Raw genomic sequence first — 25316 nt, forward strand, 5'->3', positions numbered from 1 at the left:
TAGAAGCTAGATGTCTCTGTCAGTCTTAAGAAAGTACATGCAAAAATATTTTGTTATAAACAGGAGTTAAATTAAAACATCTGTATTACTTCCCAAAATTGTATTCACATCTCTCTGTTTCTGGGTTTTATCTTCAGAATGACCTTTTGTAAAATAATATAATTTTGTAGAGCTAACCCCCCTGAAATTTTAACAGAAGTTTTCTACTGAAAAACAGATCTATTGCTTTGGTTCCCTTAACTGGTGGATATGTGGTAGGCTGTATGTATGCAGCAAAAGAAAGTATATTATTACTCATCAGAATTTGAAGAATCATTATAATGAGACATTTAGTGGAAAAAAAACAACCTAAGAAAAATTCCCCTTTGTGCATAAGTTATCCAGAATGCCAGCTAATAAAAGTGGACAATCAAGACCATAATCCCAGTCAACTCGTATCACATGGCATTCTTGCCACTGCTGGCAGTCTTGCCACTGCTGTCAGTAATGTCAGTAATGACAGCAGTGTCAGTTTTGACTAGGAGCAGGCTTTGGAACACATCCAAAAGGATCACTTTAAAAAATAGGAAAAATATAAGTGTTCCATTCAACAATGTCTGAAATTAGTTTATCTACCTTTACAACAATGTTATTAAGACAAGTCAAAAACCCCACATGTTTTATAAAAAATTGGTTCCAGTCTTGCATATATTTTTCCTTTAACACTTGAATTTTGGCTTTTATTTGAAAAACAGAAAGCTACAGCATTTTAGTTTGATAGACAAATTTTCTTTTAAAAATCAACAACGTCTAGTTCCACATTTGCTTCTTCTTCCATACAACACTATTATAATTTCTGCTCTTCCTGGAGATTCCCTGGTCTTTGGATTTAACATGCAAAATTCTACTAATTCAAAACTTGATAGTTTTTTGTCAGGAAATGCAATGCCCTTGAGCCTTTAGAGAACTTCTGCTAACAGCACTTAACTGCCCAAATGTAGCTTCACATCAGATAAGTAGACACTTAGAGTTGCTGTTCACAGTTTTAGCTTTGCAATTAACTATGAAAACCACTTACTGATACAAAAGTAGAGATTGTTTCAAGTAATCTGTGTAATAGGGGCCTGCAGGAGGAGTAATTGCTCTTGGCACTTCACTCAAGCTCTTAAAGTGTTTAGTGATAAATTCATTGATTTTTCATAGCATCTAAATGAGTTTTTGAGGAGCTGGCAGTTAGACCACATGGGTGTGACCAAGAATATTGAATTATGCATTAGTAAATTGACCAGATGGCATACAGGGTGCTAGAAATGCTCTGTAAACACCAGATAAAATGGGGTCACTCCATTAGAGTTAGTGCAAATCCCACTAAGAGTAAATAGTTTTTTCTCTTCTTTGAATGTAACATGTACATCCTTATTTGGTGGCATTGCTTGAATACTTCTTGGTTATTTCAGACTATTTTCTATAGCTTCCTTCAAAACAGGGACAGGTCTTTTTTAGAAGCCAATGACCATAGTCAGGCACTACCTTAGTCTCTTAAATGGTTAGCTTTTATTCTTGGTCAATAAGTGTACACATTTGACCAATATTTTACATAAGCAGCAGAGTAGGACACAGAAGCTCTGCTACTATGTCTCACTGATTTGTAAACTTACTGATGGAAACAAAACTCATTATTTCATTAAGCTTCCATTTTGTTTCCCCTCTCTGCTTCTCAGATTCTTGGAAGAATTTGCCAAGAAAAAATACGTAAATGTCTATTACTTTAGCAAATGATGTTAAAACCAAAATAATTTATTACCTGCTTTGCTATTGCAGAATGAATAATTCATATATTGATGTAGTGAAGATGAAATTATCTAGAAAATATTCCATCTACAGAATTTTCTGGGTTTTTTTCTTTTCTTACAGGGTGTGAAAGAGCACAAATGTGGAATTTGTGGCCGGGAATTTACTCTGCTGGCCAACATGAAGCGACATGTCCTGATCCACACGAATATCAGAGCCTATCAATGCCATTTGTGCTTCAAGAGCTTTGTGCAAAAGCAGACTCTCAAGGCCCACATGATTGTTCACTCTGATGTTAAACCCTTTAAATGCAAGGTAAGTGTATCTCCTTTGCTGGCAGAGGCATAAACCCACTGGATGTTTCTGTGATGTTATCACCTGGTGATTTGGTAGAATTAGAAAAACAAAACTTGCTAACACATTCTACAGTTGTATTTAAATTAGCATAAAACCATCTAGTTTCCTTTCTTGATCCAGATTCTGCATAGGTAGCACAAAATAATGGAGGTAAATATCTGTGATTTACTCCCTTCCCCTTCAATATCAGTAACTTTCATCCTCAAATATTTTTTTCCACTTAGTGAGCATTTAAATGCCACTGCGGTTTGAGGACAACAAAGTGCTTAATAACTTGAAACACTGACTAAACACATAGATCAACTCGTGCACCCTGCAGACAACCATGGAAAAGCAGCAGCCACGACTTCACACAGTGATACTATGCAACAGATCAGGGAAGGACTCAAAGAAAGCCACAGCAAAATTGAATGGCAGAAGGGATTTGAATGGGCCCGATGTAATTACCAGACTGAAAATCAGGGTAGGACATCAGTATCCTAATGAAATGGCCTCTGAGACCATCTGGCCTCTTTAGGATCCTCTGGGAATTCCAGTTTGCTACCTCCCTCCAGCACATTGGAGGCTGACATTCCCTTTCCATCCCCTCTTCTTCCCCTTCCCCATAAACTTTTGAGGCTTTGGCTTTCTTGGCTGTGCTCATCTCTAAATTCTTCCTTATGAATGTTTATATTCTTATTCAGTATTGGACACTACATCCGTTCCTTTTGCTGCATATCTGGTTCATTATTGTAGTCATACCTTGTGAAGTCAAAGGCTGTAGGTTTTATTCCCACTTTGATCTGCTCTAAGAGGGCTATAAATATGGAGTGGAGCATATTACCCAGTTTATGCCTAAGTAACTGAAGATTGATCTGGAAGCAATTTCTAGAACTCTTTCATAGAATCATAGAATGGTTTGGGTTGGAAGGGACCTCAAAGATCATCTAGTTCCAAACCCCTGACATGGGCAGGGACACCCTCCACTAGACCACGTTGCCCAAAGCCTCATCCAACCTGGCCTTAAACACTTCCAGGGAGGGGGCATCCACAACCTCTCTGGGCAACCTGTTCCAGTGCCTCACCACTCTCACAGTAAAGAATTTCTTCCTAACATCTAATCTAAATCGACCCTCCTTCAGCTTAAACCCATTACCCCTTGTCCTGTCACTACACTCCCTGACAAACAGTCCCTCTCCAGCTTTCCTGTAGGCCCCCTTCAGGTACTGGAAAGCCACAATTAGGTCTCCCCAGAGCCGCCTTTTCTCCAGGCTGAACAATCCCAACTCTCTCAGCCTGTCCTCATAGGAAAGGTGCTCCAGCCATCTGATCAGCTTCGTGGCCCTCCTCTGGACTCTCTCCAACAGCTCCATGTCTCTCCTGTACTGGGGCCCCCAGAGCTGGACGCAGTACTCCAGGTGGGGTCTCACAAGAGCAGAGTAGAGGGGCAGGATCACCTCCCTCGACCTGCTGGTCACGTTTCTTCTGATGCAGCCCAGGACACGGTTGGTTTTCTGGGCTGCAAGCACACACTGCCGTATCACGGTGAGCTTCTCATCAATCAACACCCCCAAGTCCTTCTCCTCAGGGCTGCTTTCAATCCATTCCTCGCTCAGCCTGTAGTTGTGCTTGGGATTGCACTGACCCACATGCAGGACCTTGCACTTGGCCTTGTTGAACTTCACGTGGTTTGCATGGGCCCACCTCTCCAGCCTGTCAAGGTCCCTCTGGATGGCATCCCTTCCCTCCAGCGTGTCAACCACTCCACACAGCTTGGTGTTGTTGGCAAACTTGCTGAGGGTGCACTCGATCCCACTGTCCATGTCACCGACAAAGATGTTGAACAGTGCCGGTCCCAGTACCGACCCCAAAGGAACACCACTCATCACTGATCTCCACTTGGACATTGAACCATTGACCGCAACTCTTTGAGTGTGACCATCCAGCCAATTCCTTATCCACCGAGTGGTCCATCCATCGAATCCATGTCTCTCCACCTTAGACACAAGGATGTCATGCGGGACAGTGTCAAATGCCTTGCACAAGTCCAGGCAGATGACGTCAACTGCCCTTCCCTTGTCCACCAACGCTGTAACCCCATCATAGAAGGCGACCAAATTTGTCAGGCACAATTTGCCCTTAGTGAAGCCGTGTTGGCTGTCATCAATCACCTCCTTATTTTCCATGTGCCTGAGCATAGTCTCCAGGAGGGTCTGCTCCATGATCTTGTCAGGCACGGAGGTGAGACTGACCGGCCTGTAATTCCCTGGGTCTTCCTTTTTCCCTTCTTAAAAATGGGGGTTATGTTCCCCCTCTTCCAGTCGGTGGGAACTTCACCAGACTGCCAGGACTTCTCAAATATGATGGCGAGTGGCCTGGCCACTTCATCCGCCAGTTCCCTCAGGACCCGCAGATGCAACTCATCAGGTCCCATGGACAGGTTCCTTAGATATTCTCGAACCTGATCTTCTCCTACAGTGTGCAGTTCTTCATTCTCCCAGTCCCTGCCTTCTGTGACCTGGTCAGTGTGGCTCAAGCACTTGCCAGTGAAGACTGAGGCAAAGAAGGCATTGAGCACCTCAGCCTTCTCCATATCCTGGGTAACCAGGTCACCCATTTCATTCCAGAGGGGACCCACATTTTCCCTCATCCTCCTTTTATCACTGACATACCTATAGAAGATTGTCTTCTTGTCCTTGACATCCCTGGCCAGACTAATTTCTATCAGGGCTTTGGCTTTCCTAACCTGATCCCTGGCTGCTTGGACAGTTTCTCTGTATTCCTTCCAGGCTGTCTGCCCTTGCTTCCACCCTCTGAAGGCTTCCTTTTTTTGTTTGACTTTGCCCAGGAGTTTCATCCAACATCTTTATGGAATTAAATATTTTCTTAAAAGGAGTCTTTCATTGAGAAGCAAAGCTGGGTGAAAAATTTTAAATGGAATTATTTTCTCTTGAAAAATGTAGAACTTAAAAATGTCATAGGAAATATGGCTTTCAGTGATAATTTTAATAGGAAAATGTCAAAATGAATCTTTTTTACTTTCTCATTTTGCTTTGATAACTTTGAAACATTTCACTTTGAAAAAAATAAAAGCAAAGCCAGCCAGGAACTGGAGTACCAACAGTATGTTTTCCAGCCAGTAACAAAAGCTCTACAGGAACACCTGTTTTTTCTTATTTTTTTTACTTTTTTTTTTTTTTACTTCTCTGTCCCCACCCAATGTTCCTAGGAGGAAAGAAACAAGTAAGCACGGTGAACTAGGTTTTCCTATGGCTGAAGGGATATGAATCAACATCAATGCCCCTGAACAGAATGGAGATCCTAACTATAAGCAAAGGGAGAATCAGGAATTGCTCTTTGGCATTAGGGACATCCCTTGTTTCTCTGGCAGACCCCTTGAAACACTTGAGCAAGTATTTCTGGCTGGTATTCAGAGGGTTAAGGCAATGACCAGATAGCAGCCTTTTGGCACCAAACTCTTCCTCAGCAGAAGGAAGGATATAGCTGTATGAACAGCCTGCTTAACAATGGCTCACATGTCCCCTGGGAACTGCCTGCAAATAGATTTCATCTTGCTTTCTCTTGTACTTTTCAAAGCTTCCTGTTTTCTCACGGTCCTTTTGGACAGTTTACAGTCTTTCTCCCTCTCCTTCTCTCTTTGAGGAAAGGAACACCCTTCTTATGAAGAAAAAAAAGAAAAAAGAAGAATGCAAGGGAGAGCACAGCAGTAGCCTTTCTACTTCACCACATGCAATGGTTTTCTTTACCTTTTTCTCACAGAAAAAAACCATCAGGCTTTCCTATGTGTCTAATCATAGCTAAGCACAGACTATCTGAAGTGAAAGAGTATCAGTTGTCCCTTCTGTTTCCTCATCCAGCTGCAGCCTGGATCTGTGTTTGATTTTTCTCTGAAGAGTGAACTTCTCTGTAGCTTTTAAAGGCCTGAGCCCATGCTTCCTTGTTTATTTCTGTTTTAAATAAAAACACTGAAGAGTTCTGAAGGAGTTGCACCAACTGGTGCAATAGTGCTAATTCTGATTTGCAGAGGAAGCTCCTATGAAATTTACAGTGCTTTTAGTGCTGAATTCAATAACGTTTCAGACCCATAATAAAGAATGCAATGAAGTTTTCTCCAGCCTAGTGAAATGCACTTTGCAGCAGATATTTTGAACTCCACTTTTTCCCATCTAAAATCAGGGGTTTAGATCAGGAGTCAAACCCAAAGAAAATGTGAGAGATAAGTACTTTGGGAAGAAACAAAACAGACTGACAAATCTAGAAGGGTGATACTTCATGTGGTGACTTAGGAAGACAAAAATCTAGTGTTGAACTAATTCAGCTTTTCTATCAAACTGTACTGAAGTCCATTTCACCAGCCAGTGCATCAAAGTGTGTTCAGCAGACTTGCAGCTGAGGTCTTTCTCTTCAGGGCTTGAATTTTATTTTGTCTAAACTAGAGAGCCTAACAAAAGGTCCACAAGTAAACCATGTCATTCCTGCTATCCCAAGATCTCTTGCATGAGCTTTGCATCTCCCTGAGTGCTAAGGTGCTCTGTGGTGACTTCTGCTAGAGCTCCCTCCCATGCAACTGGCTCTGGGTCATCTTTCACACTACTCATCAGTGCTCACACCTCTGTCCTGTCACAGAGAAAGAAAATCTTGTACACCTTCCTAGTTTGGTCTGCAGACTCAGGCTGTTGTTTAAGCACTAGCTGTGAAGCCCAGCTAGCTCTGAGTTGCTGTCTTTCAGCATGTGAGCCTGAAACCTGCTCCCTTCGCCCTCTGAATCATGGACATTCATCTGAAACTTGTATTGTGCCTTTTGAAAGGGACAGCTTACCCAGATACCATGCCACACAGAGCCATGGTTCTGAATAAAACAATTTTCATACCTGCATTTCTTTCATATTCCTGCCACACCTCTCCACTCTGGTACCTTTTCCTCATGTCCCCAGAGGAGATTTCAGGACAGGAACACATTACATATCCCTAAGGCTGTGCATGACCTTTGGAAATGGAAAACCTACCCCCTTTATTCAGAGACACAAAACTTTTATGCTGTAAGGAACTATCCTTTAAGAAGTCCCCTCTCTTTTCATTATGAAGAAAGAGAAATAAATGTTGCCTTGACAGAAAAAAAAAAGCTCCTATATCAGACCCATTTTACTACTCAATACCTTATAAAGATATAGATTTGCATGAAGTACTCTAGCCATTCACCTGTTCAACCTGATTTTCCTTGATTACCAGTTTAGATAGAGGAATAAAGACCTAGCTATCAGAAAGCAAAAGCTGGTGAGAACACAGGTAAGCCAAGCAGATGACCAGAAGCCTTCTGCTAAGAGGTACTAGAGAGTTATTATTATTGGCATTCTTATAGCCAGAGAAATATTGATACATCATAGATCGTTCCAGCAGCTGTCAAGATATATTCAGCTGATGTTCTTCGTTGTGAATTTTCCGTGCTCATCAGTGCTGCTTCTCCTCTTTGTTTCCTCCTATCACTTTCAGAATGTTTTTTGGTGCATTCATTTCACTGAATATAAGTCATCTGGCAGATTAGCTTTTTTTGAATGCAAAAGAGAGACAGTCCTCTTTCCTAAGTAGATGAATGACCCTTGGAATCTGATATCTTACCTTAACAAATTAATAACTCATTTTCAGTGGCTATTCTTTTTTTTCTTTTTTTTTTTTTTCACTTTGATGATAAATTTATTTCCTAGAATGTTCATTTTGGCAAAATCACAGAGAACAAATCACAGAAGAGAACTAATGCAGCTGAAGTAAATATTTTTTTAAAAGCAAGTGAATATGTCTGGACTTTTCCTTTTTGCAACATTGACTCAGCTCTAGTTTTTATTTAAAAACAATACCACTGCAAATTTTTATGTTAGCAAACTGCTTCCATTTTCCCTCAAGAGATGGTTTAAAAAGCAAACAATACATTAGTACTTCACCGAGGACCATTCCATTACCTACATTTCATCCAGATATTCCAGGTGATGGCTTTGTGAATTTGAATCAAAAAGTACTATAGCAGACCTTCTGTACTACAAAAATAAATTAAATCAGAAGTCATATTGGACCAAAAATTTGGTGGAATCTCAGTAATTGCTTTTTAATAATTTTCTTCCAGATGAGTACACTGCTTGATATAAGTTTCAGTTACTCAATAATGGTGATTCTGCCTCATATAGTAATAAAGATCGTAAAAAAAAAATCTGATGGTAAAAGTATTTGTCTAAAAATATTCCAAAAAAAGGGCTTAAGTAGAAAACAAACACAGAAGTTTGCAGAGTATGGAAATAGCCACTTGAATGTGAATAAAATTATAAATCCTGATAGGGAAAGACCAGAAGACAAGTAAGACTAGAAGCTTGTAATAGTGATGTCACACTCTCATGTCTTGAATCATAGAATCATTTATGTTGGAAAAGAAGACCCTTAAGATCATCAAGGCCAACTGTTAACCTAGCACTACCAAGTCCACCACTAAACCATGTCCCTAAGAACCACATCTACAAATGTTTTAAGTACCTCCAGGGATGGTGACTCCACCACTTCCCTAGGCAGCCTATTGCAATGCTAGACAATCCTTTAGGTGAAGAAATTTTTCCTAATATCCAGTCTAAACCTCCCCTGGCACAACTTGAGGCCATTTCCTCTTGTCCTACCACTTGCTACTTGTGAGAAGAGAGCAACACCCACCTGGCCACAACCTCCTTTCAGGTAGTTGTAGAGAGTGATAAAGGTCTCCCCTGAGCCTCCTTTTCTCCAGACTAAACAACCCCAGTTCCCTCAGCCAATCTTCATAAGACTTGTTCTCTAGATCCTTCACCAGCTTCATTGCTCTTCTTTGGATGCGAAAATATATTTGATTTATAAGGGACTAGACTACAAAAGGACCCATCTAGATAAACGATGACAATGGAAAAAAAAACCCTTATTGTTTCATCAAACGGAAACCTACATGATCAATGGCTTGAGTTGTCAGGAACAAGCTTCAGGGAAAGCTGAGTCATTCTTGCCCCATGACTGTTTAACTTCCAGCTTGCTCACCAGAGACACTGAAACACAGAAGCTGTTAAACAGAAGATAAGAGGATCAGAGACAAATGGAGGAGCAAGAAACAAAGAAAAAAAAGGAATTTCTTTTTCTAGTTTTAAGAAAAATGTACAGCCATTTCATTTCCACTTAAGGAGAAGTAATATTTTCCTTGAATAGAAATCCTTCATTGATTTTATCTTGTATCTCCAACTCTGCCTGGCATTGTTCTTAATTAAAGGCTAGATTTATAAACTACAAATGAAATGGTTCACCAGGGCAGAAAGTTATACTTTGAATTTTGTTCAACTTAAGAGCCTTTCGGGTTATGTACTTAAGCCTCTCCCCTCCTTACAATAACATTCCTTGATTTGGGGGAATCCTTGACTGTGTGTTTCTCCTAGTCACCAAATTTTTAAAAAATGGCAGCAGTACAGAAGGCCCTAGATAGATTAAACTCAACCACATATTCTTGTTTGTAGGTTTTTTGCCTATATCTTTGAAAAACAAATTGCAGCCAGAAGCTGCCAAGTTGAGAAGGGTAGATTCTATTTCCTTTTAAAATGCTCTCTTTGGAAGTAGCCCTAAGAACAAATAATTATGATTTTTACTGCTTTTGACAGCTGTGTGGAAAGGAATTTAACAGAATGCACAATTTAATGGGACACATGCACTTGCACTCAGACAGTAAGCCTTTCAAGTGCCTCTACTGTCCTAGCAAATTCACCTTGAAGGGGAACCTAACCAGGCACATGAAAGTCAAACACAGCATCATGGAAAGAGGATTTCATTCTCAAGGTAATGTTTTTCAGTTATTCTCTGAGAGGTTTGAAGGTACATATCAGTAAACCCAAATAGGCTTTGTACCACAGATGTTACATTCTCGTACCATAGATTCAATGCGATCAGAAGATATTGAATCCTGTAGCCTGGGAGGTTGTTATTAACTATCATAGAATCATAGAATGGTTTGGGTTGGAAGGGACCTCAAAGATCATCTAGTTCCAAACCCCTGACATGGGCAGGGACACCCTCCACTAGACCACGTTGCCCAAAGCCTCATCCAACCTGGCCTTAAACACTTCCAGGGAGGGGGCATCCATAACCTCTCTGGGCAACCTGTTCCAGTGCCTCACCACTCTCACAGTAAAGAATTTCTTCCTAACATCTAATCTAAATCGACCCTCCTTCAGCTTAAACCCATTACCCCTTGTCCTGTCACTACACTCCCTCATAAACAGTCCCTCTCCAGCTTTCCTGTAGGCCCCCTTCAGGTACTGGAAAGCCACAATTAGGTCTCCCTGGAGCCTTCTTTTCTCCAGGCTGAACAATCCCAACTCTCTCAGCCTGTCCTCATAGGAGAGGTGCTCCAGCCCTCTGATCAGCTTCGTGGCCCTCCTCTGGACTCGCTCCAACAGCTCGATGTCTCTCTTGTACTGGGGACCCCAGTACGAGACTATCTATATTAATTACTCCAGTGCTATAGTTCAGAGATCCCCAAGGTAGTGACCCTTGTCTCAGAGACCTTTCAGACTAGATATCTGATGACAGAGAGGTACAGACTGAGACAGAGTAGTAGATGGAGACAATATGAGACAGTACTTGTCAGCACAAAGGAAATAATTTTAGCACACTAAGTTGCTGTTGTCAAATGTTAGGGAAAATATAGTCAGTAGTGTTAGAGCAGAGGATTTATCAAGCCATTCCAAATGTTCTTGTACTTAAGCCCAGGGCTGCCCATTACTGTGGGGAAGGTGCAATATCCACAGCACTGCAGAGCTACCCCCAGCACGTGGGTACCCCTGAGACACAAACAGGAGTGAGCTGGTGGAGACTCAGCCTTAGTGAGACTGTGGCACATGTAGTTGGCCAGGTGAATGATTGGAGGACATGGCTGAAATTGCATTGATCTTCCTGACTGAGGGTGTCAGTCCATTATTTTTTAATAAATTTTACAGTTGAGGGGGGATTCCCAGATGTTGACAGACCACGCCCTAGCAGCCATGAACAAGCAGACATTTTTCCCCAGACACATCTGGTTAGGATTTTACAGTTTTTCTCTCATGTTTGAGGTACATCCCCATGGTTTTAAACATGGGGATAAATTGTAAATACATTCAAAGCTGACAGAAGCAAAAAATCTAGATTGCATGGGTGTTGTTCACTGCTTATTGAATTCTAGTCTGGAATGGGAATGGAAACCAAAATGGCTCTACATGATGTATTGACATAGCTGATTGATGATAAATAAAGGCCATAAGCTCAGACTCGGTTTAAAAAGAAGCATGGGACAGGAGGAGACGCTCCTCCCTCATCTCAAAGTATATGGATTTTTGACCACTCAGGGTATCCTGCAAAGCATTTCCTACCTTCCGCCCACCACATACACTTCCTAAAATCAGCCTAATGTGTGCACACATGCCAATGCTATCTAAAGAAGTGGGAGGATTAGGGGGGATTGTTTTGAGAGTTTGAGTATCCAATGTATTTTGTTTGATAAAACTTTCTGGATAAATACGCAGTCATTGGTCACAGCCAACACGGGTTTGTGAGAGGAAGGGCCTGTTTAACAAACTTAGTTTCCTTTTATGACAAGGTCACCCATCTAGTTGACCAAGGGAAGCCAGTTGATGTCATTTTTTAGATTTCAGTAAAGCTTTCGATACTGTCTCTCACAGTATCCTTCTGGACAAAATGTCCAGCATACAGTTTGACAAAAACATAGTGCAATGGGTGACCAGATGGCTGATGGGTCGGGCCCAAAGAGTTATGGTAAATGGGGTTACATCAGGCTGGCAGCCAGTCACTAGTGGGGTTCCCCAGGGCTCCATTTTAGGGCCAGTTCTTTTTAATGTTTTCATAAATGACTTGGATGTAGGACTAGAAGGTGTTGTGAGCAAGTTTGCAGATGACACCAAATTGGGAGGAGCTGTTGCTTCCGTCAAGGGTGGAGAGGCCTTGCCGAGAGATCTGGACAGATTGGAGAACTGGGCAATCACCAACCGCATGAGGTTTAACAAGGGCAAGTGCTGGATTCTGCACCTGGGAAGGGGCGACCCTGGCTATACATACAGACTGGGCGATGAGATGCTGGAGACCAGCCATGCTGAAAGGGACTTGGGGGTCTTGGTCAACAGCAAGTTGAACATGAGTCAACAGTGTGCCCAGGCTGCCAGGAAGGCCAACTGTATCCTGGGGTGCATCAAGCTAGTGCATTGCTAGCCGGTCTAGGGAAGTGATTGTCCTACTCTACACTGCGCTGGTGCAGCCTCACCTCGAGTACTGCGTGCAGTTTTGGGCACCACAGTACAAAAAGGACATAAAACTATTGGAGAGTGTCCAAAGGAGGGCAACAAAGATGGTGAAGAGTCTAGAGGGGAAGACGTATGAGGAGAGGCTGAAGTCCCTTGGTTTGTTCAGCCTAGAGAAGAGGAGACTGAGGGGAGACCTCACCGCGGCCTACAGTTTCCTCACGAGGGGGAGCGAAGGGGCAGGCGCTGATCTCCTCCCTCTGGTGACCAGTGATAGAACCTGAGGGAATGGCATGAAGCTGTGACAGGGGAGGTTTAGGTTGGATATTAGGAAAAGGTTCTTCACTGAGAGGGTGGTCGGGCACTGGAACAGGCTCCCCAGGGAAGTGGTCACAGCACCGAGCTTGACCGAGTTCAAGAAGCATCTGGATAATGCTCTTAGTCATATGCTCTGATTCGGCTGGTCCTGTGTGGAGCCAGGAGTTGGACTCGATGATCATTATGGGTCCCTTCCAACTCAGGATATTCTATGATTCTATGAAATAACTCCCTCATGGGTAAGATTTCTTGGTGTTCCTCAAATTCAGGCTTTAGGGCAGCCTAGCACATGTGGAAAACACATACTCTAATGACATTTGGGATAAAATTTACAAAGATCCTAACAGATAATAATATAAATGGCTCTTTTTCCCCCCTGTAAATCTCCTACAGCACCATGGTAGTTACACAATTACTTGTAATTGAAGACAGCCTAAGTGCTTTTCAGTGTACAGAGATTCTTCAGCACTTGAGGCTTATCAGACATAAGACAATTTGTGAGGGCTGCCACCTGCTCATGAACCATTTTAACAAATACAACCTGTTGCAAAGTAGCAGCTGTATCTAGTGAAGCTGCATAAATCCTGCAGAAACTGGATTTGATTACTGAGGGGAAAAAAAACAACCGCAAACCTAAGCAAGTAAAATAGTGGCTCTCATAGATTTTTGCTATTGGGTGAAATCCTCACCCCAGTACTGTCATCTTTCTTGTAATTAAGATGGACTATGCCTGCAGTGTCTGAATCTTCTTCTGTGCATCCTGATGGTCAGAGCACATTTAAGTCCACAGATGCCTCTTGGGTAATGTCTGGTTTTCCAGGAAGAGGAACAGAAAGGAGACACTCTGACAAATATTAAGACAAACTAGATCCAGGACCACATACAGATTTATACTGCGCAACTCAAAATCATCATCTGATTATAATGATTTCTTCAAGCTGAAGCGCTATCTAGTGCATATAGCTTTTCAGTGACACTAGATGAGAGAGGAAAAATCAAGGAGAGTGAAGGTCATAGACTGACGATACATGATTGTGTTTTCATTTATAAAGTATTAACTTTGAACCAGAGGGTCCATAGAACAATTATGTTTACATGTTTTTAATCTCTTCCACTCCTCTGGAAAAAATGTACAAAACCTAGGATTTTGATTATGACATGTGATGGTTTAGATCAAAGTGTTCATTAAAAAAAAAAATAGGAAGGAGAAAGTTGGGTAGGTTCACTAGCAAAAATAGTTTACAAGAGGCCAGGACACTTCACTTTTAATTCCTAGCTCTCTCAAGTGTCTGGCATGTACAGCACAATGTTTTGTGTGTCCTGACCTGTCTGTGAAGTGGATACAATAGTACTTCTTTTAACAGCATCTCAAAGGAGATGCCATGAGATGTAAACAGTAAAGTAGTTGGAGATGGGTAGAAGACAAAGGTAAAATATTAAATAGAAGGCCATCTCACATTTTTTAACCATGTATCACATCATAGTAAAATTTGCTATATATAAATTGTTTCTTTTCTCTCCCCTCAAACCACTATAAGATTTTGGAAGAAGAATTTCTCTGTCCCAGACAAATGTCTTGAGAAGCTTGGAACAGGAAGAACCCTTTGATCTTTCCCAGAAAAGCCAAGGGAAGGGAATCTCATTTCATTCAGATGGCGAGAGTGCCAAGGGAAGCTTATGCCAGGAAGAAGAGGAAGACAACTGCTATGAGACAGAGCATTACAGCCCTGGTATGTACCATCATGACAACAACAAGCTGTACATGGCTCAAGATCTGTCTGGCAAACCTGAGCGCGTGATGAAGGACTGCAATGAGAAGGAAGAAATGCTAAGTGAGAGAGGACTGGAGAAGAGAACAGGAAATTCAGATAAACAGGAGAGCCAAGGAGAGAAAGACCTTGCAAACAACAAAGAACACCTCAGCTTTAGATCCTTTGAAAAGGCCAGACTTGGCCATTCTCTCTCTGATTACTTGTATTTCAAACACAGGAACAAGAGTTTGAAAGAATTATTGGAAAGAAAAATGGAAAACCAAACAATGCTTATAGGCATTTAAATGGACATTTTAAAACAGCTGCAAAATTGAAACCAGATAGCTTTTAGCATGAACTGTAATTTACCGAATCCTATAAGTTTGCAGTAGTCTTTAGAAATAAACAAGCCAAATGAATAAAAATAATTTAAGGTAAAACATGTACATTAAAAGAATAAAGCAGTCCAAGGTCACCAAGAAATGCAATAGATATTGAACACTAACATTTTTATACTTATCCACTTGATGTAAAAGCAGACAATGGGATGGGTACAGAAGTTTATTTTCCTTTATCTGGGGTGGTAGAGACTTATACACAATTTTCTAGTTATCAAAAAGTAACATACTTTAATATTTGATTTATTACCTGACTAAATATATATGAACATTTCTAACCATAGGTCTCAAAAAATCTGAAAATGCTACGTATTTCACAGTATAAGCAATAGTACTGTCAAATATGGTGTATATGAAAGTGCGGTCACTCTCAGAACTAACACAATCCAAATACTTTCATTTACTGAAGTTACTGGTTTAGTTCAACCACTAACATGGGAAACAAATTAAGAAGAAATGCTAACATCTTGTGAGATAGTGAAGTGCAACCCTGCAAGGCTTTGAAAGGACTGGAATTTTTTTATGGTCATAGGAGCTTTTCCTCTGGCACAAGAAATGTTTACGTTTTGCTATGTTTCAGTCAGTATGGGAGTATTCAGCAATTCTTCAAGTGAAATAGCTTGGACTGCATTAACATTTTGTTCTACTGTCTGCTTAGACCAATATATTTCATCAGCAGCAGCGTGTAGCATTTGCAAGTCTTGCTGTAATTACACATAAAGCAATGAGTCATTTCATTGAGAAAATGATGTAATTTTGCTGTTTATCTCTTCAGTTTATCTTGGTTACAAGGATGATTTTTAAATTCCCAGGTCCAATCAGATTTTATTTTAGAAGGGATGCCAAAAAAGAGCCCTTACAGGGCAAGCAGTACCTCACACAGGAAAATTGTTTTTAGATTTCCTCTTATCTGAGTCAGAAATTTCCCCTTATTAACATGGCTTTACCAGTAAGCTCCAGGCATTTCAGAAGAATTTTATTAATGCAGTTTTTAATGAGTCATTCCCAGCTTTTCATCCTCTGTTTCCCATACATGTTATGAACATTATATGTTCATAACAAATATATATATACAATTATATGTTCATAAAAGCACATCCATTAAGCACATTCCATTAATTACATGAATAGTTTGACCAGCACCTTAATTCCTGCATCTTCAAGATATACGACAAACAGCCCCAAGCCATCCTGTTGCTTTTAAGGAAATAAAGATGTAATAAGTAGTTTAATTATTCCTATGTCATTTTGACATCCCAGCTCAAAAGGTTAAAACTTATATATGGCATACATAATTTCCAAATATTACTTCATTCTTCACTTACCTGCCAAGGTCTTGATTTGAAATACCTTGTTAGCATCATGCTCAATATATAGCAAGTTATAATTAAATATTAAGTCATATACTTATGGATTGCTAAGGCTAGAGGCCTGTAGCTGCAGGTCTCTGCCATAAGAAACCTCTTGCCTTACAGAAGTAATTCTCACACCTACCAGTTAATCAGCATTCACAGGGCAATAGTCCTTATTCATCATATAAAACTGGGTTTGTGTAGTCTGAGGTTGCAGAAGATGGTTTCATTTTTCAGAGCTCAAACACAGCATAATAAAGGTTCTGAATGAAGAGCAGAGAAAGCTGTTGATATAAGAAGCTTTAACGTACAAGTCACTCTTCTAAATGTAATTAACTTTACAGCTGATGTACATACTTTTTTAAAATAAAAAGGGTATACCAAGTTGATGTGGAATGTAGGTCACTTTAGGACTAGAATGAATGATGTCTTTCAAAATGAGGTGTATTTCAGAGGTACATAGCCATGTTTTTTCAGTGATGAACTATTTTATCATATATGTTCAACTTCCTTGCTTCCACTGCAAGATAACTCCTCTTGAAAAAGGTGCCATCTTTTAAGGAAAATATTGTGGTCAAGCAGAAGAATCAGAAAACTTTCATGAATAATGTGTACAACTGCATTCTTTCTCAGTCTAGAAGGGAAATGATCAAGTAGAAATTCATCATGAATTCAGTCTAGGAGACTGTCTTTTAGAAATGGGAACAAATTCTTCAGTTACCTTCTTGGCAATATATTGTCTCTGCCTGACAAAAGCTCCTATTTTAGAACGTATACAGCCAAAAACTGGGAGCCATTGACTCTCAGAAATGTCTCTCAAGGTGATGTAGTTCCCAGCTGTGTACCATTCAAGATCAGTCCACTCTACCTTTGCAGCCATGTAAGTTCCTATAATAAAAGTCAAACCTGGTTGCAATTTCTATAATGATGGTCATGCAGATGAGTTGAACTTAGCAAGTCACTTCACTTCTGCAGTGGGTAGAGCAGAAAGGCATGCAGCTCTTGTATAGCCCTGTTGTCTATAAATTGGAAAGTGTTATAGGATAGCTGGACAATCCTTATCAAGAAAGAGACAAATGGTTACATATCAGGAGCATTCCAGGCAAATGGAAAAAATGAGACATTTTCAGCAGAGCTCAACTCCCAGCAGATAACATCATAACCATAAAAATGACATCTACTGGAAGTATGCAGTTCAGAATTCCCTTACAGACCTCATAAGGGAAAGTGTCAGAGGTTTCCCCAGGAAAAGAACTCACTGCAAACAATTCTGGGTTGTCTGAATGGTTAACCCAAACACTTTCAACCACACCTTCACTGCAGCCAGTTTATCCACTTCTACAATCCCACTTCTCATTGGAGCAGAAGCAACTGTGAAAAACATACAGCCATGTAGAAAGGAGTAGAGGTCCCCAGAATGGCAATGCTATTTGGGAATAATTCGCAATGTAAACCCCTTTTCTTGCATTCTTCCTAGAAACTGGATAATATTTCATTACAATGAGGCCTTGAGACTGTGCCTGGTCACATAGTCACACTAAGCTAATTCACAAGCACCCACAGCTAATTCATGTTAGAGTAGTAAAGAACTCATCTAAAACTGTAAGTGACCAGTCAGAGGAATTGCAAACAAAATTATTACTGAGATAAGGAAGCAGTGCCAAGTGACCCAAACAAAAGGATCAGATGATAGTCCTCCCTACTGCAGAACATAATGCAGCTGGGTCTAAGACACTTATAAAGACGCCCCAAGGGACAAATTAAAAGTGAAATAACAGCCTTCATTGTGAAGCACCTTGCTTTTCAAACATAAGTTATTTTCACACTATTTACATTGGCACCATTTTGGGAACAGACAGTAACAGCCTTTGTTTTTTCATAGCTTTGAAAATGCTTTATAAAAATTTGCTCTCATAACCAAGTTATTTCCCTTTTTTGAAGGATTAGCTTCCTTATTTTGCTTTGAATAGAGGCCCAGAAGTCCTGTAGAGACATTGTCTGTGTCCTGAACCTTGGGACACTCATTTTCTTTTTTCTCCTTCCTAATCTGAGTCTATCTACCTTTTTCTTGCAATGTTGTGAAAAAAAATAAAATCTATCTGACTCTTCTCTGCTATTCGAGTTTTCAGCTTGTGATAACATGTTAAATTAAAGACCAGTCTCCACCACGTCTATATTAAATCACATCCATACCATTTCCCTGCATTATTATATGAAGCCTAACTTCATCCTCTTGGAGAGCATCAGAGCAAATAAGAGTGACCACAAACTCATACAACTGAAATAATGCTTTCCAAACCAGATGCTCAAGAAGTCTGCTGAGGATTGGTAAATTGGCAACACTATAATGAGTCTGGGCAAGTGAAGGCACATAGTTTGTGAAATTAGAGGCTTTTCTGCTGTAAAGGGCATCAGGGAGAATTCTGCAAGACACTGTACAGAACAGAGTAGGTGGATGAAAAGTCAAAAGTTGGGTTAATAAAATTTGAGGGTAAAGAAATGTGATGTATTTACTGAGAAAGTGAAATTGTAGGTAATCTTGGACTGAGCTGTTTTGAGTCTGGCCACCAGGACTCAGCCATCTCCTTGTGAACCTGAGTTCTCCTGGCTGCTGGACAGCCTCCAGTCTGTGAAGGCAAAGACAGGTGCTATGTGCTCAGCAGCTCAAAGGATAAAACACTTTATGATAATATTAGAACAGAAGTTTATCCTGTGCTGTGTCCTATAAAACATGTTCTTGGAAAGTTACTGGAAAGCTACCACTCACATTTTTACAATTCTGTATTGGTTTAGTGGTTATTCTCTGATTTCTCCCTTCATACGGTGCTGCTGTATGCTGTTGTTATCAGTGTACAGTTAAGAAGTAATAGAAATATTATATTTATTATTCCAAGAAGTTTTTTATCATTATTAACAGTTTTGAAAATAAGTCATGTATGCTTAGCTGAACAAGATGTAACAGAGTTAACATTTTGTACTCCTAACAGATTTTGCAAACGATGTGGTATATATTTATTTCACCCAGAACACTGGGTTCCTATTTAAAGCCCCAACTCAAAAAATGGACCAAATATCTGTGAATATTTAGTTTCTGGCTTTCTATCTCAATAGTAAAAGCATATATGATGTATTGTATTAATTTAAGCAAATAAATATATACTGGAGATGCTGCCGTCCTTTGTATTGAAATAGATCTGGCGTTCTTGGCACCCTAGCTATTTATATATAGTAAATGCATGGGGCTGGTCTGACAAGGTCATACTTAGCACCACTGAAGAGCCTAAATGAATGGAGAAGGACTAGTTAGGAGACAAAGGCAGAAGGGCTGCCAGGTCCTTTGAGACAGAAAGATCACTTTATTATTACAGACTGCAAAGAGAACATAAAGAACATTCTGGAATAATTATGATATTTGTTACCTTAGCCTCAGACAAGCTAAAAAAGAAAGATGTAATCCTTATCTTAAAGATATTTCAAAGATCTGCATCCTGCAAAAAGAGAAGAAAAAACCAACCAGATGTGTTATAAAATTGAAGTTAAGAAATTAGGAATATCTTTATAATTTAAGGAATAAGCAGAAGACTGAACTCAGAGGCTCAGAGTTTCTTTTTTCTAATGGAAAGCATCACTTTTAAGTGATGAGTAAACTCTTGGATTTCTTTGTTTGTTTTAATGAGATCCTGATGGAATTGGCATCATCACACTTCACAGAGACAATTTTAAGCTTTTAAGTTTTTGAATGCAGAAAGAAAGCAACTGGAATGCTGGCTATAAAATAACTCAAGTAATAAAATACAGATATTCAGTTTCTAATTATCAGAGGTATATACATTAAAAAGTGCAAGAAGGCTTCTACAAATACTAGAAATACATGTAAGAGGCTAAATGAAACAGAACTAAGCCTTTTTTGCTTTCTTGTTTTCTTATTTTCTTCTTTTTTCCTTTTGTTTTGATTGCAGGTAAAACGACTATGAAGATTATAAGCTAGTTCTACATGAGGAGGTGGATATGTTTCTTTAGCTGGAGAGTGACCTAGTTCATTTCCATGTGACTCAGTATCAATGATACTTGAAGTTTCCTCTTTGCTAGCTGCAAAATTATAATTTAGAAAAACATGTTTGATCCTTTCAATTTTTGTTGAAAACTGAGCTATGCTCACTTATGTCTTCAAACAAGCAGAAAGGAAGTAGAAGAGAGTCTCTCAGATGTTCCTAAGGGGCATTTCTATACCTGTACTGAAATGTGGGGAAAGGCCCAGTATATCTAAAGTATTGTCATGGAGACAGCAAAATTAATACAGATGTTATGACAAAAAGTGATGAAAAGGAAAAACAACCCTATTTAGATGCAAATGAGCTGGGATATCTCTGACAAGAGCAAGTCACTGTCAAGTTGCAGTGTGTTAGACCTTCAACAGATCAAAATCCCAGTTTAAGTAACAAGGCTGCATACACAATCCCTTACCAAATTTGTCCCATTAATACACTCTATGGCTTGTGTAGTGTGATACAACTAAATGTGTTTGCCCACTGGTTCATGATGCAAAGATCTGATCTAAAAACACATGGAGGGTGTCAGTCATTTCAACACTTGTAAATGAAACACTAAATAGGGATCACTGCTAATGCTGTTCCTAGAAAAGAAAAGAAAAGAAAAGAAAAGAAAAGAAAAGAAAAGAAAAGAAAAGAATAGTTCAGTTGGAAGGGACCTGCAACGATCATCTAGTCCAACTGCCTGACCAATTCAGGGCTGACCAAAAGTTAAAGCATGTTATTAAGGGCATTGTCCAAATGCCTCTTAAACACTGACAGGCTTGGGGCATTGATCATCTCTCTAGGAAGCCTGTTCCAATGTTTGACCACTCTCTCAGTAAAGAAATGTTTTCTGATGTCCAGTCTGAACCTCCTCTGATGCAGCTTTGAGCCTTTCCCACACATCCTCTCACTGGATACCAGGGAGAAGAGCTCAGCACCTCCCTTTCCACTTCCCCTCCTCAGGAAGCTGTAGCAATGAGGTCGCCCCTCAGTCGTCTCCTTTTCTCCAAACTAGACAGACCCGGAGTCCTTAGCCACTCCTCATAGGACATGCCTACTCATATTGAGCCTGCTGTGCTCAGCACCCTCAGATCCCTTTCTGCAGGGCTGCTCTCCAGCCACTCCTCTCCCAATCTATACTTGTGCCTGACGTTACTCCATCCCAGGTGCAGAATCTGGCAATTGGGCTTGTTAAATTTTATGCCACTGATGATTGCCCAATGCTCCAATCAATCTAGATTCCTCTGCAAGGCCTCCTGTCCCTCAAGAGAGTCAACAGCACCTCCCAGTTTAGTATCATCAGCAATAATAATGGTGCATTCAACTCCTGCATCCAGATCATTGATACAAATATTGAACAGAAATGGCCCTAGGATTGAGCCCTGAGGAACACTGCTGGTGACTGGTCACCAGCCAGATGTAGCCCCATTCACTACTACCCTTTGAGCCCTGCCATTCAGCCAGTTCTTCAACCAGCACAGTGTGTACCTGTTCATCTCACAGTTGGACAACTTGTCCAGAAGGACGCTGTGAGGGACAGTATCAAAAGCCTTACTAAAATCCAGAAAAACTACATTCATCACCTTCCCTTCATCCACTAGGTGGATGACCTTATCGTAGAAGGATATCAAATTAGTTAGACTGGACTTTCCCTTTGTAAACTCATGTTGACTGTGCCTGATGATTGCATTGTTCTTTAAATGCCTTTCGATAGCATCCAGTATGATCTTCTCCATAATTTTTCCAGGTGCTGAGGTTAGACTAACAGGTCTGTAGTTTCCTGGGTCTTCCCTCTCACCCTTCTTTTAAATAGGAATAACATTGGCTAGCTTCCAGTCAGTGGGGACCTCCCCAGACTCCCAAGACCCTTGGTAGATGATCGAGAGGGGTCCTACTGTAACATCCACTAGCTCCTTCAGTACTCTGGATGAATCCCATCAGGCCCCATAGACTTGTGAACATTCAGCTGATACAGCTGGTCCCTTACAATTTCAGTGTCCACAAGCAGAAAATCACTGTTCCCGCACTCGTGGTCCTCCAAACTCGGAGGACTGGGAAGCCTAAGGCCTGCCAGTATCATTAAAGACTGAGGCAAAAAAAACATTGAATGCCTTCACTTTTTCTTCATCCCTATTAGTCAGATGAGCATCTTCAACAAGTATCAGTCCAATGTTTTCCTTGGACCTCCTCTTGCTATTAATGTACTTAAAAAAGCCTTTTTTGTTATCTGAAGCAACACTGGCCGGTTTCAACTCTAACTGAGCTTTGACCTTTCATGTCTTCTCCCTGCATATGCAGACCACAGCTCTGTAATCTTCCTGTGAAGCCTGACCATGCTTCCAGAGATCGTACAATTTCTTTTTCCTCTTGAGTTCCAAGAGGAGTTCCCTGTTCAGCCAAGCTGGTCTTCTGCCCCACTTGCTTGACTTTTGACACAATGGGATTGTCTGCTCCTGTGCTTCTAAAAGGTGCTTCTTAAAAACTGACCAGCTCTCATGGACCACTAAGCCCTCAAAAGCAGATTCCCAGAGGACACTGCTAAGTAGCTCCCTGAGTCTAGGAGGGCACCTTCCCAAGTTGGTTCACTGAGTACTTGTGACAAGAAGTTATCTTCCACAAATTTCAGGAATTTCCCAGACCTACTCATCACAGCAGTATGGCATTCCCAGTTGATGTCTGGGAAGCTGAAATCTCCCATAAGGACAAGGGCTACCAATCCTGAAATTTCTCCTAATTGCCTATAGAATAACTCATCAGTGCTTACATCCTGGCTCAATGATTGATAGTAGACACACACAACATCTGCTTTGTTTTTTTATCCTCCTGATCCTCACATAGAGTCTCTTAAGCACATCATTGCTAACTGTAAGGGATGTATATTCAAACCTCTCCCTTACATACAGTGCGACACCTCCATCTCACCTGCCCTGCCTACCTCTCTTGAAAAGCCTTTACCCTCCATCCCAGCACTTCAATAGTGGGACTCATTCCACCAAATCTCACTAATACCAATGACATCATAGCTCTGGGAACTGACCAATTGTCCTGGTTTCAGCTGAGAGGGTTAATTTTCTTCAGGGTAGCTAGCATGGGGCTATGTTTTGGATATGTGCTGGAAACAGTGTTGATAATAGAGAGATGTTTTTGTTATATGGACCTACTGTTGTTGAGCAGTGCTTACACAGAGTCAAGGCCTTTTCTGCTTCTTGCACTGCCCTGCCAGCAGGATGGCTGGGGGTGCACAAGTTGGGAGGGGACACAGACAGGACAGGTGACCCAAACTGACGAAAGGGATATTCCATACCATATGACGTCATGCTCAGTTTATAAGGAGCTTGGGGGAAGAGGAAGGGGGGGGGGGGCGCAGCATTCGGAGTGATGGTGTTTGTCTTCCCAAGTAACCATTACGTGTCACGGAGCCCTGCTTTCCTGGAGATGGCTGAACACCCATGGGAAGTGGTGAATGACTTCCTTGCTTTGCTTTGCTTGTGCACACAGCTTTTGCTTTACCTATTAAACTGTCTTTATCTCAACCCACGAGTTTTCTCACTTTGACTCTTGGGATTCTCTCCCCCATCCTGATAGGGGGGAGTGAGCGAGCAGCTGCATGGTGCTCAGCTGCCGGCTGGGATAAAACCACCACACCAATGCTTCCAATTCATCCTGTTTGTTTCTCACACTGCATGTGTTGGTGTGCAAGCATTTCAGATCTTCTCCTAAACCCTCAGTGCTCCCTGGAGCAGTGTAAATGCTCCCATTAGCATTGCCACCCTCAGGCGGTGCCATGCCAACCCTTGGCTTACCTTCAGCTCTCCTGATGGTATCCCCCATTGATCCTAGTTTAAAGTCCTCTCAATCTGTCTTACCAGATGTCGTGGTTTAGCCCCAGCTGGCAGCTGAGCACCACGCAGCCGCTCGCTCACCTGCCCCCACCTCCCCCGGTGGGATGGGGAGGGGAAAGGGAAGACAAGTGAGTTCATTTAGGCTGTGACTTTGGGCTCCATCTGTCATAACAGTCTCTCAGGGCAGGAGTGATGACGTGCTGTTGGATTGTTGCATGCTGCATCTCGAACTCGCGGCTATGTATCTGGCGTGGTCCATGCTCGTGGTCTGCGGGTTGAAGATGATTTTTCAAGGAAGTCAGTGGGCGCCGATTGCTAAGGCTAGATCTAGTTCCATCATCATGGCATTCATCCTTCATTAATTTGGGTGATTCTTACTGTAATACCACTGATACATCATATAGTAATTGTGGCAATGATAACGTACAGTGACAGGTTTATTTAGCAATTAATAACAGAAAATTTAACTTACTGGCTATTTTCTCCCAAAATCAGATCCCCTTGAGGCACACATCAGACTTCCCCATCCTTTCTCATCACCCACCAAGTGCACCCTGGTCCTTGAGAAAAAGCACTCCCAGGGATGGGTTTGCCTTTGCCTGAAGCAGGGATAACCCAGACTGTCTTCCCCAACATAATCTTCATACATACTATGGGTACTTTATCCCCTTCTACAGTGTGTGGAAGTTTTGACTGAGCAGGGCCAGATCGATTGGTAGACCCCCTAGAGTTAACTAACCAGGTGGCCTTTGCTAAATCTCTGTCCCAGTGTCTGAGGGTCCCACCACCCATTGCCCTCAGGGTAGTCTTTAGCAGTCCATTGTATCGTTCGATTTTCCCAGAGGCTGGTGCGTGATAGGGGATGTGATACACTCACTCAATGCCATGCTCTTTGGCCCAGGTGTCTATGAGGTTGTTCCGGAAATGAGTCCCATTGTCTGACTCAATTCTTTCTGGGGTGCCATGTCGACTCAGGACTTGTTTTTCAAGACCCAGGATAGTGTTCCGGGCAGTGGCATGGGGCACAGGATATGTTTCCAGCCACCCAGTGGTTGCTTCCACCATTGTAAGAACATAATGCTTGCCTTGGCAGGTTTGTGGGAGCGTGATGTAGTCGATTTGCCATGCTTCCCCATGTTTATATTTCAGCCATCGTCCTCCATACCACAGAGGCTTTACCCGCTTGGCTTGCTTGACTGAAGCGCATGTTTCACATTGAT

At 41.3% G+C, this 25316-nt stretch overlaps 1 protein-coding gene across 1 annotated transcript in view; it reads left to right on the plus strand.

Moving 5' to 3' along the window:
• Positions 1 to 18336, plus strand: part of LOC142599165 (zinc finger protein 366-like) — a 36271-nt gene extending 17935 nt beyond the window's left edge. The window contains 3 exon segments of the mRNA XM_075738928.1: positions 1894 to 2085; positions 9774 to 9948; positions 14258 to 18336. Of these exon segments, the coding sequence (XP_075595043.1) occupies positions 1894 to 2085; positions 9774 to 9948; positions 14258 to 14775 (885 nt within the window). The 3' untranslated portion in view covers positions 14776 to 18336.
• Positions 18337 to 25316: the final 6980 nt, after the last annotated feature.

Source organism: Balearica regulorum, chromosome W (assembly GCF_011004875.1).
Source record: "Balearica regulorum gibbericeps isolate bBalReg1 chromosome W, bBalReg1.pri, whole genome shotgun sequence".
Lineage (NCBI taxonomy): Eukaryota > Metazoa > Chordata > Aves > Gruiformes > Gruidae > Balearica > Balearica regulorum.